The sequence below is a fragment of the Nomascus leucogenys genome, chromosome 18 (assembly GCF_006542625.1).
Source record: "Nomascus leucogenys isolate Asia chromosome 18, Asia_NLE_v1, whole genome shotgun sequence".
NCBI lineage: Eukaryota > Metazoa > Chordata > Mammalia > Primates > Hylobatidae > Nomascus > Nomascus leucogenys.
The window spans coordinates 76,246,991-76,264,992 of NC_044398.1; the positions used below are offsets into that span (position 1 = coordinate 76,246,991).

The 18,002-nt window shown below is 35.6% G+C and overlaps 1 protein-coding gene across 5 annotated transcripts in view; it reads left to right on the forward strand.

Annotated features, from left to right (window-relative positions):
- The window catches only part of ERBIN (erbb2 interacting protein), a 148,413-nt gene that overhangs the window by 90,730 nt on the left and 39,681 nt on the right, over positions 1-18,002 (forward strand). For all 5 annotated transcript variants that reach the window (XM_004091224.3, XM_003265998.4, XM_030797857.1 and 2 more), the window contains exons 9-15: positions 573-647; positions 1,599-1,743; positions 2,782-2,854; positions 3,153-3,282; positions 3,613-3,728; positions 5,582-5,651; positions 15,719-15,818. In XM_004091224.3, the coding sequence (XP_004091272.1) occupies positions 573-647; positions 1,599-1,743; positions 2,782-2,854; positions 3,153-3,282; positions 3,613-3,728; positions 5,582-5,651; positions 15,719-15,818 (709 nt within the window). The remainder of the gene's footprint in view (positions 1-572; positions 648-1,598; positions 1,744-2,781; positions 2,855-3,152; positions 3,283-3,612; positions 3,729-5,581; positions 5,652-15,718; positions 15,819-18,002) is intronic.

Genomic DNA, 18,002 nt, shown 5'->3' on the forward strand with positions numbered 1-18,002 from the left:
TGTAATTAGAAGTTTTTACTAGAGGTTTAAATTACAGTATATTTGTATCATGTAATTATGACTTTGTCTATTTATCTTTCCCTGATTATGGACATTTAAGATGCATGTTGTCTTTTATCTCCCTCTTAATGAATGTCACCAGGGAACATTTGTAATTTTTCTGTTTTCTAAAAGGCTGTATCTTCTTACTGATAATGCATGAGTGCCTGTTTTTATTGTATACTTCTAAGCAGTGAGCCCTATTTTTTATTTCTTTACAAATTATATAAAAACTTGACCCTGTCGTGTAATCCAAAGCTTAAATGTGTTTTTTGTAATCTACTGCTATGGCATGTCTCTTTGATTTCTCCATTAATAATTTTACTATAATAATTTTACTGTAGTAACTAGCTATAATGCAGTAGAAAGGCTCACATCCTGGCTCTTCTTTTTTATTTTTCCTTCTCCCTGCTCCTTTTATTTAATGATTTGAAACTAAAGGTTATTAGAAATTCCCAGGGTTTCTTTTGCCAGATAAAGACATTCATATAAATTAATTGAATTACTGCTATCCCCTACCCTAATCCCAACAGCCTGAAGTACTTGAGCAACTAAGTGGATTGAAAGAGTTTTGGATGGATGCTAATAGACTGACTTTTATTCCAGGGGTATGTATATGAAATTTTAAATGGCATCACTTATTTCTGGCTCTCCTTTGCAGTTTTGTGAATTGTACCTTTTGTAATTACTTTTAATTAATAAAAAGAAATTGAATTATTCTTTATTAAACAGAAGCAAATTACATTTTTTCATGAGCACATTCTTGATTATAATCTAAGAATTCTCATAATGAACATTTGTAAGTCTCCTTTTAATACTGTTGAGTGTGTCCTTTCCAATGGTATCACTTGAACTTATGTCCCAATTTGCTTTGCCCGAGGAATTGGTAAACTAGGATATTTTTCATGAACTTTCTGATTTTTTTTTTTTTTTTTTTTTTTTTTTTGAGACGGAGTCTCACTCTGTCACCCAGGCTGGAGTGCAGTGGTGCGATCTCGGCTCACTGCAAGCTCCGCCTCCTGGGTTCATGCCATCTCCTGCCTCAGCCTCCTGAGTAGCTGGGACTACAGGCGACCGCCACCATGCCTAGCTAATTTTTTTTGTATTTTTTAGTGGAGACGGGGTTTCACCATGTTACCAGGATGGTCTCGATCTCCTGACCTCGCTATCTGCCCACCTCGGCCTCCCAAAGTGCTGGGATTACAGGCGTGAGCCACCGCGCCCAGCTGAACTTTCTGTTTGAACAACTGACAAATTGTTTACTCCCATAAAAAAAAAAACACAAGAATCCCCATATATGCTATCTCCTTAGGAGGTAATGGACACCTGAATTCCCAAAGAATATGTCCTTTGTCACTTTTGCTATGCTACAATTAGTAGAACATCTTAGCTGTATTACTGAATACATTTCTAATGGCATTTAAAAAACTACCTGGGAGTCTTCTTTCTTGTATTATCATTTAATTTTGAATTAAAACTTGGTCTCAAGTTTATTCTCTAAACTTTTTACAAATTACTAATGTTAATAGAGTCATTAGATTTTCTTTTTTTACTTATAGTTTATTGGTAGTTTGAAACAGCTCACATATTTGGATGTTTCTAAAAATAATATTGAAATGGTTGAAGAGGGAATTTCAGCATGTGAAAACCTTCAAGACCTCCTATTATCAAGCAATTCACTTCAGCAGCTTCCTGAGACTATTGGTTTGTATTGCTTTCAAATTCATGTAATTTTTATTAAAATAAATTCAAGGCTTCCACATAATCTCAAATTTCACTTATTATAAGGTAGTTATACTGCATTACCACAGGAACAGATTTTATTTGAATTTTTCCTGGTATGATCAGTTGTATAGTTTGCTCCTTTGTTGACATTACTGTTTTTTATTTACTCTAAGGAAATCTCATTTTTATTTCTAATATATTTAAATTCTTTAAAATAAGTTAATTTATCCAAATTTGGCTTAACTGTTAGCTTTTATTGTCATAGCTTTTATTTTGTAACTTTTTTCAGTCCTGTTTCATTATAGACACTCAGTCAAGAAAACAGATCAGTTGAACAGATCATGAGAGATCTATAATTGAGTCTGTGTAGTTGCTTGTTCAATGATATGTCAATGGAATTGAATTATTTTGATGAAACGACCCAAAACTTCAATCTTGACACCTTTTTGATGTTTTAATATAAAAACCAAAAATATTTTTATATATTTCTCAGTTAAATCACATAGTGGTTTTAGGTAAAACTACATTTTTGTAAGTTTGTTATGATTCTACTCTTAGTCAACACTTCTTAAACTTAAAAAATATTTTACTGTTTTAGTATTTAGTATATATGGAATAGTTTTTTATATACCTGTTATGAACTACCTTCATACTACCATTTCTTTAGTCTATTAATTTAACAAGTTTGTATTGTCTGTCTTTTCTGTGCCATGACATTGTTTTTAGAAGCAGAGCTACAACAGTGAACAAGGAAGACAAAAAAGTTCCTACTATCAGTATATTTTAGTGGGAGTTAATAAACAAATGTACACTATGTTAAATAGTGATGTGGATGAAGATTGAAAGGACAGGATGAGGGAATAGAACGTTGGGACTGGGAGTGGTATCTCTTTTAGATACGTTTGTTAGGAAAGTTGTTTCTAATTCTTGTCAGATGTAGTATGTCTCACATTGACTGTTGGTGGACTTGCTTGTATTGTAAGCTGAAAAATTGTATGTTGTTTCTTTCCTCATTAGGTTCGTTGAAGAATATAACAACTCTTAAAATAGATGAAAACCAGTTAATGTATCTGCCAGACTCTATAGGAGGGTAAGTTTTTTGTGAATGTATACACCCTCGAAGATTTTACTTTCAGTTCAGCATGTCATACATATTTTCAAATATTTGCATAAATGACCTAAAGATTTTGTAAACATTTAAGTAATTAGTATACAGGTTGAGTGTGTTTATGATAGTCAAACCTACTTATTATTGGTGAAGTTTAGCTTTGTGAAATGGTTTCACTAGGTTTTCAAAGTCAAGTTCAAATGTTTATATGTTCTGAAATTTTGGATTATGTATAGGAAATCTTTAACAAATAATATGTATTTCTTTTTTTAAATTAAAGGTTAATATCAGTAGAAGAATTGGATTGTAGTTTCAATGAAGTTGAAGCTTTGCCTTCATCTATTGGGCAGCTTACTAACTTAAGAACTTTTGCTGCTGATCATAATTACTTACAGCAGTTGCCCCCAGAGGTAATGTATTTTAGATTTGTTTAGATTTTTGTCTTTTCATTTTTTTCTGATTATCTTCATTATAGCTATTTAGTGCGGCTTCATTTATTTTCTTTCTAAAATAGTTCTCAAGTTATTTATTTTCTGAATAATAATTAGCTATGTTAATTTAGAAGAGGTTCTTAAATGTTTTCTTATGTACATAAAAATTAATAATTATAAAGAAAGTCTAATCATTATTCCTCTTATAAATGTGGAGTATTTTTCATAACTTTCAAAAATGATGTTTTTTATATGTTGAACAACCTGTAGGCCAAATTTTTTGATACTCAGTTTATATTTCTCTTTCAGATTGGAAGCTGGAAAAATATAACTGTGCTGTTTCTCCATTCCAATAAACTTGAGACACTTCCAGAGGAAATGGGTGATATGCAAAAATTAAAAGTCATTAATTTAAGTGATAATAGGTTCGTAATACTATATTCATCAGTTGGTTTATAGGAGATGTTGGTTAGATGAAATTAAGTTTCATATGATATATAATAGAATAGCTAGTGCTTGTTCCTCTTTAAATATACATAGTAAGTTCTCAGTGTTATTGATAGGCTCTTGGAAAGTGTGACTTTCAGTGAAACAACATATAATGAAATCACTTCTTTCGTTCATCAATGTTATAAGAAAATGACTTTATTTGAGGACCTGCCATACACAGTTTTGCTAAGTTTTGGTTTCCAAGAACCTGTCAATAACTTAAATGAGGACTTAACTGTATATATATTTTTTTCTTTAAATACGAAGAGTGGTCTAATTTTATCGGATGTTAATTTATCATATGGTGGTTGTTACTGTTCATTTTGGGTTGACTTAGCTATATAATCTTTATTCTCTTCTTACAGTTACGTTTTATTTCTGAAGTCACATCTTCACCTGAATATTGCTATTTAACAAAACAATTTTGGAATGTATCTAGTCTGTTGCTAATATTTCCTAGACAGAGATCTGGTTTCAACAAAGCCAAAGTGCAGAGCAAATTGATCACTAGGGTTGTAAATTGGAACAGTGTTTAAGTTAAAAACAGAATGTCCATACATTTTCCTGAGGTAAACATACTAATGATGATTAAACAGCATTTGTAGAGTGTTTTCACTTTTTGCTTTCATAGTGTCTTGTGAAGTCTTCAAAACAGCTTTATGAAATAGTATAATAGTATTCCCATTTTATGTAAGAGGGTTTTAAGACTCAGATTTAAGGTGACTCACGTAGCTTGTAAGGTAGAGCTTTAATTTAAACTCAATTTTCTGACTAATTACGATATTCTAACTTCTGTTTTATTTAAAAGAACCACTGCTTTCTTAAGTCACTGTTTCAGCCTTTAATTCCTATGGCCCACAGTAGGTTGCTGAAAGAAAGGCACAGAAGACTAGTTAGGCATAAGATAGCAAGGCTGAAGTAGATAATTCTCTCTTAAATAGGATATTTTCATTTAATATTCTAATGAGTATTTATAGTTGACCGTCTGTATTTGTGGGTTCTGCAAGTGTGGATTCAAAGAACTTCAGATCAAAAATATTTGGAAAAAAATTGTGTTAGTACTGAACGTGTGCCAACTTTCCCATTGTTATTCCCTAAACAATACAGTATACCAACTATTTACATAGCATTTATATTCTAATAGGTATTATAAGTACTCTAGAAATGATTTAAAATATATGCGGGGGATGTGCGTAGGTTATATGCAAATACTATACAATTTTATATAAGGGATTTGAGCATCCGCAGATTTTGGTATCTGAGGGAGATCCTGGAACCAGTCTTCCACAGATACTGAGGAATGACTGTACTTTGTTTTTAATCATTATCATCTTAGGATAGTCTTCTTGATTATATAACTGCTGGATCACATATAGAGAGCAGTGCAGTTTTTATAGTAAACTATCACTAAGAGTGCTTCCTATAACAGTTTGTTCTCCCTAAGTACAAATAAACCAAAGAAATTTTACGAGACATTCCTTAATGTGTTCTTTTCTCTAAGGCAGGGACAATTAATTTTTTAACAGATTTTTAAGGTTATTCTATTATCCATTTTCTTGCCAGGTGAATTGATTCAACTGAAGAATTATATTTTTGAAACTAATTCTTATAAAACTAGATATTTTGTCTTATGTCCTATACGAAGAATTATATTGGACTTTTCTCAATATTTTTTCTATTTTCATGTGCAACTATATAGCATTTTTCAGAAAACCTTTAGATTGAGCCCTCATTCATTTTAAATCTTCTCATTTTAAAGTTTAATTTTTGTTTGTATTTTTTCCTACAGATTAAAGAATTTGCCCTTTAGCTTTACAAAGCTACAGCAATTGACGGCTATGTGGCTCTCAGATAATCAGGTGGGCATTCTGATTTTATAAGTTAATGGAGTTCCTATTTGTGTTATATAATTTTGCACTCTGATTTACATAGGGTCATTTAAGAGCAGCTATACAGTGGTACACATGTAAACATATCTTTTATATAAGAAAAATCTCAAAATATTTAGAAGCAGATACTTTTTATAAAATAGGTGTAGATTTATAAGTAATGAATTCTGTTGGACTTGCCTAATTTCTCCTAAATCTGTTAAAATATTGAGCGATTAGGAAATCAGACTCAAACTCTGACTTTAATAGCATTATCTCATACACTTGTCCTATTTTATAGTGAGAACACTTAAAGTCTACTCGGCAATTTCAAGACTATAGCAGTGTTAACTGTAGTCACCATGTTGTACAGTAGAGCTCTTGAACTTATTCCTCCTAACTTAAATTTTGTACGCTTTGACCAGTATATCCCAATCCATGCTCCAGCCCACCCCGCCAGCCCCGGAACCCACCGTTTTACTCTTAGTTTCTGTGAGTTTATCTTTTTTAGATTCCTCATGTAAGTTTATCTTCTTGTTCCTGCTTATTTCACTTAACATAATGTCCTCTAGGTTCATCCATGTTGTTGCAAATGACAGGATTTCCTTCTTTTCTTAAGGCTGTATAGTATTCTATTGTGATTGTATGTGTATTTGTGTACACACACTACATTTTCTTTGTTCATTCATCCATTCATGGGTGCTTAGGCTGATTTGCTATTGTGAATTCTGCTGCAGTGAACATGGGAGTGCAGACATCTCTTCAACATACTGATTTTATTTCTTTTGGATATATGTCCAGTAGTGAGATTGCCGGATTATATGATAGTTCCATTTTACATATTTTGAGGAACCTCCATAATATATTCCCATCAACAGTGTGTAAGAATTCCTTGTAAGTTTTTTTAACAAAATAGAATATACAATTTACTGATCTTTTGAATTAAAGAATTAATGCTCATTATTTGATGTTGAGCAATATTTTATAATAATTTATTTAAAACTCTATTTTCCCAGTGTTGGATACACTGGTCTCATATGATACTCATGAACTCCGCAGCCAAATTTTCTTGGGAAACTATATTATATTCTAATTCTGGATTATATTAACAGCGCTGAGGTGTTAATACAGTAAAGAAACCCACAAGGATTCTTCATACTTTTTAACTGGGTACCCTTTTCTGTTCTGTTCTGTCCTGTCCTGTCCTTTTCTTTTCTTTTTTTTGAGACAGAGTCTCGCTCTGCCGCCAGGCTGGAGTGCAGTGGCGTGTCCTCAGCTCACTTGCAATCTCCACCTCCCGGGTTCAAGCAATTCTCCTGCCTCAGCCTCCCGAGTAGCTGGGACTACAGGCATGTGCCACCACTCCCAGCTAAGTTTTGTATTTTTAGTAGAGACAGGGCCAGGATGGTCTCGATCTCTTGACCTCATGATCCGCCTGCCTCGGCCTCCCAAAAGTGCTGGGATTACAGGCATGAGCCACCACACCCTGCCTTGGGGACCTGTTTCTTACCTAGCCCTTACTAATATCCCAAAAGCCTTAAATTTGTGTTAATCCATGGTTGTGAATAAGACAGTATTATTTACCTGCTTTGCAAATTTAGAGAGGAAATATTAAAATGATACATTGCCTTTATTAGAGTTGTTTTTTTTTTTTTTTGTTTTTGTTTTTTTTTTTTTTTTGACAGAGTCTTGCTCTGTCACCCAGGCTGGAGTGCAGTTGCATGATCTCGGCTCACTGCAACCTCTGTCCCCCGGGGCTCAAGCAATTCTCCTGCCTCAGCTTCCCAAGTAGCTGGGATTACAGGCGTGTGCCACCACGCCCGGCTAATTTTTGTATTTTTTTAGTAGAGACGGGGTTTCACCAAGTTGGCCAGGCTGGTCTGGAACTCCTGACCTCAGGTAATCCGCCTGCGCTGGGATTACAGGTGTGAGCCACCATGCCCAGCCTTACTGGAGGTTTTTAACATAGGCAATTACTGTATCTATTATATGTGGAACTGATTTCTCTTAATTGAATAGTATATGTTTAAACTTGATTTGAAATTTTGCGACTAGATTCAGAAAACATTTGCTGGACCCCATCTTATGCCATTTACTAACTTCACAATGAATGAAACATACCTGCTGGTCTTGAGGAACTCTTAAGACTAATTCTATCAGTACAGTAGCACTTCTTTTTTTTTTTTTTTTTTTTTTTTTTTTTTGAGGCAGGGTCTTACTCTGTCATCTAGGCTGGAATACAGTGGTATAATTAAGACTCACGGGAATCTTCACCTCCTGGGCTCAAGCAATTCTCCCACCTCAGCCTCCCAAGTAGCTGGGAGCACAGGTACATGTCACCATGCCCAGCTAAAATTTTTTTTTTTTTAACGTTTTTAGTAGCGACAAGATCTCATGATATTGCCCAGGCTGGTCTTGAACTCCTGGACTCAAGCCATCCCCCTGCTTCAGCCTCCCACAGTGCTGGGACTACAGGTGTTAACCACCATGCCTGGCCTGCAGTAGCACTTCTGTGGATAAATTAATGCCAGCAAATTATACCAGATGGTTCATTTTAATGAAATTAACCAAGTATCTGCTACGGTTTCTTCATATTTATAGTGTTCTCTCATTCTATTCACACTCTCCACTTGGTTTAAAACAAAAATTGTATGGTAGGAGTCTTTGTTCTTCAAAGTTTGACAGAATATTGAGTAAAACAAATCAGATATACCTAGAAAATTTCCCTTACCCTTACCGTATGAAGCAATAATTTTGCTATGAAAGAATGACATGTAGAGGAGAAGGTATACAGAGGTTTGGTTGTGAATTATAAAAATAAATTGTTCTACTACTTAATGTTTATGAAAATAAATTGCTCAGCTATGTAGAACAGTACATGCAGTAATATAATTTTCATGAGTTGCTGAAGGCATGAGCAGAACAATTATTTATTAATTTATTCCCTTATCCATTTTGTGATTCTCAAGAACCATTTATTGAACAACTGCTTTGTGCCAGGCAATTTAAGGTGGGAACAATATTTAGAAAGTTACTTTAATACGATGTGGTTAAAAGACTTAATAGGACTAAGCTTTAGGATCAAAGATGGGGAAGATAACCGAGGGATGTAAAGGCACATTTCTCAGAGGAGGAAATGCCTGCAATGCCTGAATTATCTCTCAAAAGAGGAATGGGGCTGGATATGATGGTTCACACCTCTGATCCCAGAGCTTTGGGAAGCTGAAGTGGGAGGATCTTTTGAGGCCCGAGTTTGAGACCAACCTGGGCAATAGCGAGATTCTGTCTCTGCAAATAAATTAAAACATTAGCCAGGTGGGGTAGCACATGCCTGTAGTCCAAGCTACTCAGGAGGCTGAGGCTGGAGGATCCTTTGAGCCCAGGAGTTCAAGGTTACAGTGAGCTATGAGCATGCCACTGTACTCCAGCATGGGCAACAGAGCAAGATTCTATTTCCAAGATAAAGTTTTTTTAAATAAAAAAGAGGAATAGGATTTTTTGTCTATTTTTTACCCCTTAAGATGGGGTTTTCCTGTGTTGCCCAGTCTGGTCTCAAACTTCCAGGCTCAAGTGATCTTCCCACCCCAACCTCCTGAGTATCTGAGATTACAGGCCTGCACCACCATGATCAATTAGGCATAAGATTTAAAGAAAAAAAAGAGAACAGTGTTCTGGTTTGGAAGAATATCATGAGCATAAGCATTTAGGTGCAAAGCAGCATAGTATATTCCATAACCCTACAAGCAGGTCATTGTGACAAGAGTGTAACAGATGGAAAAGGTAGAAAACGAGGCTACAAAGGCAGATAGAGATCAGTTGGTGGAGGATCTTCTATGCCATGCAGAGGAACCTGTATTATATCTCAAGGATGGCAAATAAGATTTTTTAAAATCTTGTACTCTTATCAATTATGAGTGGCTTCCTGACAAATTGTGTTGCAGATTCTGACTTATGATCAAATTCAAGCTAGTGGAAAATTGCTGTGATTTGGGTGGCTGTGTAGTTTATTGTCCCTAATAGGACACTTTTGGGGGAGTGAAAGGGGCCCCACTGATAATTACATGAGAACAACATGTGTAAATTGTGTCTGTCTCGGGCAAAATGGACATTTGATCATTCTAGTCGTGATCAATTATTCATATCTGCCATCAGTATAAAAGGAAGAAGTGATTTTTATGATACATACAGGATAATACAGAAACCAGTGTAACATTGAACAGGCAAATAGTATGATCACACTGATACTTTAGAAAGGCCTTTTTGGCTGCATGGTGGAAGATGGATTCATCAGGGGTTAGTGCCAAGCACGAAGGCAGGGGAGACTGAATTGGAGGACATTGTCATACTCTAGGCAACAGAACATTCTGCCTTGAACTAAAGTAATGAAACAGAACTGGGGGAGAGCAGGTATTTTTGAGGAATAGTTTAAAAGATTGCGTCAATAGAGCATGAAGAATGCATGTATGTGAGAAGAGAGTAAAAGCAAAGATGAGGGTCAGAGATTTGGCTTCAGTGACTAGGTGGATAATGCTGCCACAACCAAGAAAAGTAACCACAAATGAAAGAAATATGTTTATGGGAAGATGCTAAGTTCTAGTTAAACATGTTGAGTTAGAAGTATCTTTGGTATATCCAAGTTAGCCATGCATAGAACACGCTGGTGACCATGAACCTCCTGACTTCATTTTCTTCTGTATGGTTTCTGTGCTCTTGGTTTCTCTATTTAAAAATTTCTGACCTTCGGAAGTTTCTCAAAATTGCTCCTGAAGGCTTCATTTTCTTTTTTCAGTACTGTTACAGGTTTATTCTTTGTGCTTATTTGTAAAAATATATTCACTTTATTTTAAAAGAGTTGTGGCACAAGAAGAAATACACATTTGTTTCAGCCCACGATCTTAATTAACTTTTTCTAGGGAACGGTCTCATAGCTTTTGTTGTTTCTCAAAAGGAATTATATAAAATAACTTTTAAAATGTTAGTGATGGATGAATCCTGACGAACACCAACATTTAAATGGCGGTAGACTAAGAGGCTTAAAGAGAGTAGCCATAGAAGTAGAAGGAGAACTGGATGATGATGGACTCAAGAGTGAAGAAACTGACCTGAAGGAAGAAGTTGTTAATAGGATAAATGCTGTTGAGAAGTCAGTTCAGATTATATCTGAAAAATATCCATTATATTTGGCAACTTGCTAAAGTAATTACAGAGGTATATGTCAAAACCCAGATTGAAGGAGTTTAAGGAATAAATAGATGATGAAATGGAATCACATAATGTTGATTACTCTTTAAGAAGGTTGGATGAGAAGGAAATGGAATGGAACATAAAGAAATTGATAGCTAGCAGTAGGAAAAGCGCAGGGATCCTTTAATATTGCAGAGCATGTTTACAGGTTGTTGGAAAGAAGCTGTGTGAGTAAGATTAAGAATTATGAGGGTCTGGTGCAGTGGCTCATGCCTGTAATCCCGACACTTTGGGAGGCCGAGGCGGGTGGATCACCTGAGGTCAGGAGTTCAAGACCAGCCTGACCAATATGGTGAAACCCCGTCTCTACTAAAAATACAAAAATTAGCCGGGCGTGGTGGCATGCGTCTGTAGTCCCAGCTACTCGGGAGGCTGAGACAGGAGAATTGATTGAACCCAGGAGGCCGACGTTGCAGTGAGCCGAGATCACTCCAGTGCACTCCACACTCTGTCTCAAAAAAAAGAGACAGAGCGAGACTCTGTCTCAAAAAAAAAAAAAAAAACAAACAAAAAAAACAGAATATGAGAAGCAGTTGGATAATGGGTGGAAAATGATGGAAAAGCTGTGGCAGGAATTCTTAACCTGTTGGAGAGAGCTTGGGTATGACGTTTGTGAAAGGGAGGAGAGGAAATAGTGTACATTATGATACTCTTAGAATGTAGAATTTTCCGTACTCATAGCTGGTTTTTTTTTTTTTTTTTTTTTTTTTTTTTTTTTTTTTTTAAGACAGAGTCTCACTCTGTCACCCAGGCTGGAGTGCAGTGGCTCCATCTTGGCTCACTGCAACCTCCGCCTCCTGGATCCAGGCAATTTTCCTGCCTCAGCCTCTTGAGTAGTTGGGACTAAAGGCGCCTATCACCACACCCAGCTTTTTGTATTTGTAGTAGAGACGGAGTTTCACCATGTTGGCCAGGCTGTTCTCGAACTCCTGACTTCATGTGACCCACCCACCTCGGCCTCCCAAAATGCTGGGATTAGAGGCATGAGCCACCACGCACAACCTCATAGCTGTTCTTGAATCCTTTTTTTTTTCTTTTTTTAAGGAAGATATTTTCAGAATGCAGTTTAGGAAACATAGAAGGATTTTCAGGTAACATATAGAGCCTGGTTGAAGTATTATTAGTATCAGTACACAAATATGAGTACAAATTAATAATCACTCCACAAGTTTGTGGTGACACTAATTTGCTCAGCAATGTAATACAGAGAAAGCACACAACTGGAAGGATTTTGGGCTGTAATTTTGCCAAGACAGGTGCAAGAAAAGAATAATGCAGCAAGGAGGTCTTGGTTTGTGGCAAGAAAGTGGTTTAAATAAGATACAGTGTGGTACAAAAGGGGAGTCAAAGACAGGAGTAAATAGTGGGAAGAATGTCAAAAGGTCAAGGGAATAGTAGTCTTGCTGAGGGTGATCAGCAAGTACTGTGAGTGCAGTGGAGTGGGAGGGCTGCATGATGTCTGTGTTACCATACTCTGCTGGTTGTCCTTTTGCCTGACTGCTCCTCAGTCTCCTTTTCAGACGTATTTGTTCTGCCTGTGCCTTACATGTTTGTGCTCCTCATGGTTACCCTAGGCTCTGCTTTAATTTCTCCATACTTTCTCCCGAAATTGCTATCTGAATCCTCATTATTCTTAACAATATCTTCAGCCCAGTTCTTGTGCCAGAGCTTCACATTCATATAGCTCAATTCCTACTTAACATTGCCACCTAAATGTCTCAAATTCAACAAGCCCAAAACTGAGTATACCATCTTCTGCCCCAAATATATTTCCCCCACACCCCTCAGCTTCTTTAGCTTGCTAAATAATACTTGATGGAGGCAGAGGCCTGGAAATGCAACCCTTAACTACTGTTTTTCCCCTGTACTTCAGTCCAGTTGATAGACAAGCCCTATTGAATCTTAAACATCCTCAAGTGTTTGTGTATTTTGCTTTATCCCTACTACCACTTCCCTTAAATACTGTTCACCATCATCTTTCACTTAGACCTGCACTGTCCAGTACCATAGCCACTCGTGTCAGGTGACTGGTCCAAATTGAGATTTGGTGTAGGATACGCACTGGTATCTGTAGCCTTAGTATGAACAGAGAATATATATGGTCATATTCGTAATTTTTTTGAGTATATGTTAAAATGATATTTTGAATATGTAAAGTTAAATGCATTATCAAAATTTCATCTTTTTTGCCATTTTAAAATATGTGGCTACTAAAAAATTTTAAGTAATCAGACTGGCCATGGTGGCTTACACCTGTAATCCTAGCACTTTGAGAAGTCAAGGCAGGAGGCTTGCTTGAGGCCGGGAGTTTGAGACCTGCCATCTCTTAAAAAAAAAAGACCCCATCTCTTAAAAAAAAAAAAAAAAAAAATAGCCAGGCACAGTGGCACGTACCTATAGTACCAGCTACTTGGGAGGGTGAGGCAGGAGGATTGCTTGAGCCCAGAAGTTCTAGGTTACATTAAGCTATGATCATGCCACTGCACTCCAGCCTCCAGCCTGGGTGACAGAACAAGATTCTCTTAAAAAAAAAAAAAAAAAAAAAAAGGAAAAAAATAAAATTATAAATACTCTGTGGTTCTCATTTTTGTCTTACCTTACAGTTCTTTCAAACAGTGCTGACAGACTATTGAGCTAGCTTCCTAATAGGTCTTTGCCTCCGGTGTTGCTACCAATTCCAATCCCTTATTACCCATTCTGAACCACATTGGGATTTTGAGTGATTCTTTAATCTGATCCCAGCACTATCCTACTTAAAACCTTTTCATTGTTTCTTTTTTCTTTATATCATATGCCTCAAGAGCCTGCTCATCTTGTGGCCTCATCTCTACCCCATACACAATACACGTTCATTCTTATTTCCAAATCAGTTCTGCTTTCTTGGAACATTCTTCCTTCTGTTTCTTACCTGGCTTCTTACCTTCTTATCCTCACCTTAGACTTTCTTTCAGGAATGCTTTGCTAATCATTCAAGATAGTGGTAAGTGAATTTCTCCTCCTATATGTTCTCCTTGCACACTGTACCCTGTCTACCCTGTAATTTCACTTGGAATTACAGTTGCAGTTGACTATTTTGTTACCTGTATTCTTCCTCTCATAAACTCTACAAAGTCAGTAAAGATACATGCTTTGCTCACCACTCTGTACACAGGGCCTGTCATAGTGCTTTGCAATATAAAAGGCTCTTAGTAAATATTCATTGAATGAGTGATTTTTATATTTCGGAGAAGAATATTTTAGGAATTACGGCATAGGAATAGAATATGTAAAATGAAATCGGATTAAAGATCTCCGAAGTTAGGTGTTCAGGAAACTGAGAGGCCAGATATACTGTTCTCAATTCCGTTTTCTGTCTCTGTGCCTCATAAACAACAGGTTTTCTTATCACACCTTTGTTGACATGTAATTCATGTACCATACAGTGAACCCCTTTTAAAGGATACAATTCAGTGGTTTTTAGTATAGTCACAGAGTTGTGTAACAATTAAAACAGTTTTAGAAGATTTTCAGGGTGATGAGTTTTTAAAAGCCTCCCATATAATTTTTATATGCTCATCTAAGGGGGCTAATTTTTTTCTTCTCACAAATTGTTCATCTACTAAGAAGCCAAAAGTATGGAAATGTCATCTATGTTTTGTATATGTTGAATTACTCATGACTTTAGAAAAATTTGGTGTAAAGGAGCCAGGAATAGATGAATACCACCAAGAGGCCAGTAGATAATAGGACAGGAGATTGACTATGGAAGGTATGGGTTATATGCCTCAAAGGAACAGGAATTTAAATCTGAGGATAGGGGAGGAATGATGTCACAGCATTGTAAGTGCTACCCTCACCTCCTGACTTGGGGTGGATGAGGTAGGAGAGAATAAAATACCTATATTTGAGGCCTGAGAGAAGCACTGTCTTTGGGAAGGGAGTAGAGCTACCGTTTCCATTATCTGAGGGTCAAGGAAATTGTTCAGGAGTTTGAAATGTAGGGCAGTTTTTGTTTGCTGAGGAACACAAGGGAATGTTTAAATGGGAGTAAGATTGCAGGATGGAATTAACTAGCTGGAAGGTTTTCACAGGAGTTAGGTGCAAAGAATTAAGTAATAGGGTGACATGTGAGGGGAGAACTGGGTAGTTCTCTGTCCGTCTGGAGTCAGCCAAGGCTTTTATTGGTAGGATTTTAGGTGAATAGCAAAAAGAATTAGTTATATTAAAAAATAGATGGATAACATTTGTTGACTAGTTAGGGAAAAGAATCATAAGAAAAAAGAAGGTCCAAATTTCCTGGGGGGCTCCACCACTGAGTGACTTACTGGTGTCATTACTGTAGACAGGATACATGAGAGGAAGAAAAAGAAGCAGCTGATTGTTTTCATCATTCTCTTTTCAGCTGCTAACTAGAATAAACATTTAGATAACCAGACTAACCGTTCCAAATTTTTTCCAAAAGCATCTTAGTAAAGGGGAATACTAGAGAGGGCAAAATAATATACAATGGAAAGGCTTATTTTATAATTATATTAAATATATCACTGTGTTAATAAGTAACGGACTATGGATAAACTTAGTATATGAAATCTTTTAAAACTTGGTATTTCAGTAACTTGATTTGCTTGCTTTATACTAAAAACTAAATTTTATTTGTTGGATTTTAATATGGTCTCAAATCAATGCCTAAAGTGTTATTGTGTATAGTTAGATTTGTTTGTAACCTACACATTGATACTTTATAGAAAAAGTGGTGTGTACTTATGCAGAGGAATTGCTGAATATATATTTGCTTTAGGGTTATTGAAAATTAAGCATTTATTTTCCTTCTCTAGTCCAAACCCCTGATACCTCTTCAAAAAGAAACTGATTCAGAGACCCAGAAAATGGTGCTTACCAACTACATGTTCCCTCAACAGCCAAGGACTGAGGATGGTAGGAGTTTCATAATCTATTTTCTTGTTAAAAACAGATACTAATTTAAAAGGTGTGAAGTGAACTTTAAGTCTCAGAGACTTCTACTAGTTTGATGGGACTTTAGAGAATTGACCAAAAAAGTTTGTTTGAAAATAATGGAAAAATAGGGCACGATTTCAGGGGTTGAATTTAGAGGTATAAGTGTAGCATATGCTTCCTTAAATGATTCCTTTAAATTAAGCCGCAGTGTTAAAATTGATAACTTAAAAACATTTAGCTGTGTACTAGGAATACATGTTAAGTGTTAATGTGATAAGAATTATTAAACCAGGAAATATTTTCTTCACTTGTGAACTTAATATTACACTTGGATCTACACACTGGATCAGGATAATCTGTTGAACTCTGACTATAAATGCTACTCTTAAATTCTTTTCTTTATTTTGCCCGACAAGGGGGAATATACCTTTTACTACTGGGCACAGATTTTTTTATAGATTATAGTATGAGGACCTTTTAGACTAACTAGCAAATTGTTTCTAGTGTATGTTGTACTCTGCGTGTGTGTGTGTGTGTGTGTGTGTGTGTTTATTGTGTTACACTTAAAGTAACTAATTTTTATGTATCTTCTTTCTGACACCAGTGAAAATCTCTGTGGTTTGAAATTATTTATAAATTAATTCTTAGAAACACTGAAGAAAAAATGTAAATCAGTCATTTCAGTCATCAGTCTTAATTTATAGACTATACCACAGGCAAGTTAAATAGGTTCTTGAACTTCAGTTTCCTTATCTTGAAATGATGATAATAGTTCTTTTGGAGCACAACCACATTCATTCACTACAAAACGCTCTGGAACCAACCATTTCACATAAGGGGTACTTAACTTATGCTAGTATTCTGTCCTCTCATGTAAAAGAACAATTACCTAGTATATTGCATAGCTGATTATAACGTTATTTAGAGGATGCTTACCCTTACTTCCTATTTTCCAGAAATCATCTTCAGAGACAAAGAAAAGTAGGAATTTGAGACATAAGTTTCAGTGAATAAGACAAACAAAAAACTTAGCTATTGATGCATTCGAGTGTTTGCTGTAATTCCCCACATGGCACTGCTTATAGCACAAGCAGAGTTTGCATAACTTAATTTCTAATTCATGAAATTATTGTTCACATAAAACAGTAATCACTATTGGCAGCTTAATATTAAGTATACTATATTTTGTTATGGAAACATACTTCCATATTTTATTGTATTGCTTAATTTAGAGATTATGGGTGAATTTAAATACATGGAAGAGAGGTTGTTTGTAAACCTATTCTCAAAGCTTTAACTGTAGAACCTCCAGTGAATGAAGCTCTTTACATTAGTTATCTCACAAATCTAATTGGATTAGAAAGCTGAATAGGTTTTGCTACATCTAAATACAAGTCATCAGATACACCCACGAAGTAATAACTTATCAAAGCAAGTCTTTTATTGCTTCTGGCAGAGAGCAAGAAATAGTTATCCTATAGAAGGTAAAGAGTTTTCTAATAGTTTAGCACTAGTTCTGGAATACAAGAGTATTTCAAAGCTAAACCTGCTATAGCAATGCAAGAATAATAGCCAATTTGAGTCAGACACAATGCTAAGCACTTTACGTATCCATAACTTCTCATCTTTACAGTAATCCTCCAAAATAGATGCTATTATCATTAGTTGCCTCTAACAAAGCTTAAAATATTTATCTGACCCTTTATAGAAAAAGTTTACTCATCCCGCCTCTAAACTGTCTGAATCATGGGTATATTCGTGCCTTGATTTCTTCTCATACTGGTTTCTACTTTAATGATTCAAATCTACCTTGCCTTCTTTTTCTATTCTATCACTGAAATTTCTTCCCATCCTGTTTAATTTGAAAAGAGATCACAATTCAGGTAAAACATTTATTTCTGATAGGAAGAATAGAAGTAGCAAAATCTTGCCACTACTAATTTTTGATTTTGAGATTTGTTTTAGAATGGAAGAGTTTCTAATAGAAAAGTTTGAAATACAGTATCAGTTATGATATTCTGGGTCGTCTTAGAGTTAATATGTCACCTAAAGTATCTCATGGGTATTATAAACACAGCACTAAACAAGGTGAATGAATTTCATTTCACCTATAAGAAAGGCTTTTGTCTTTATCCCGGTGCCTCCAAGAAATAGATGAGTCAA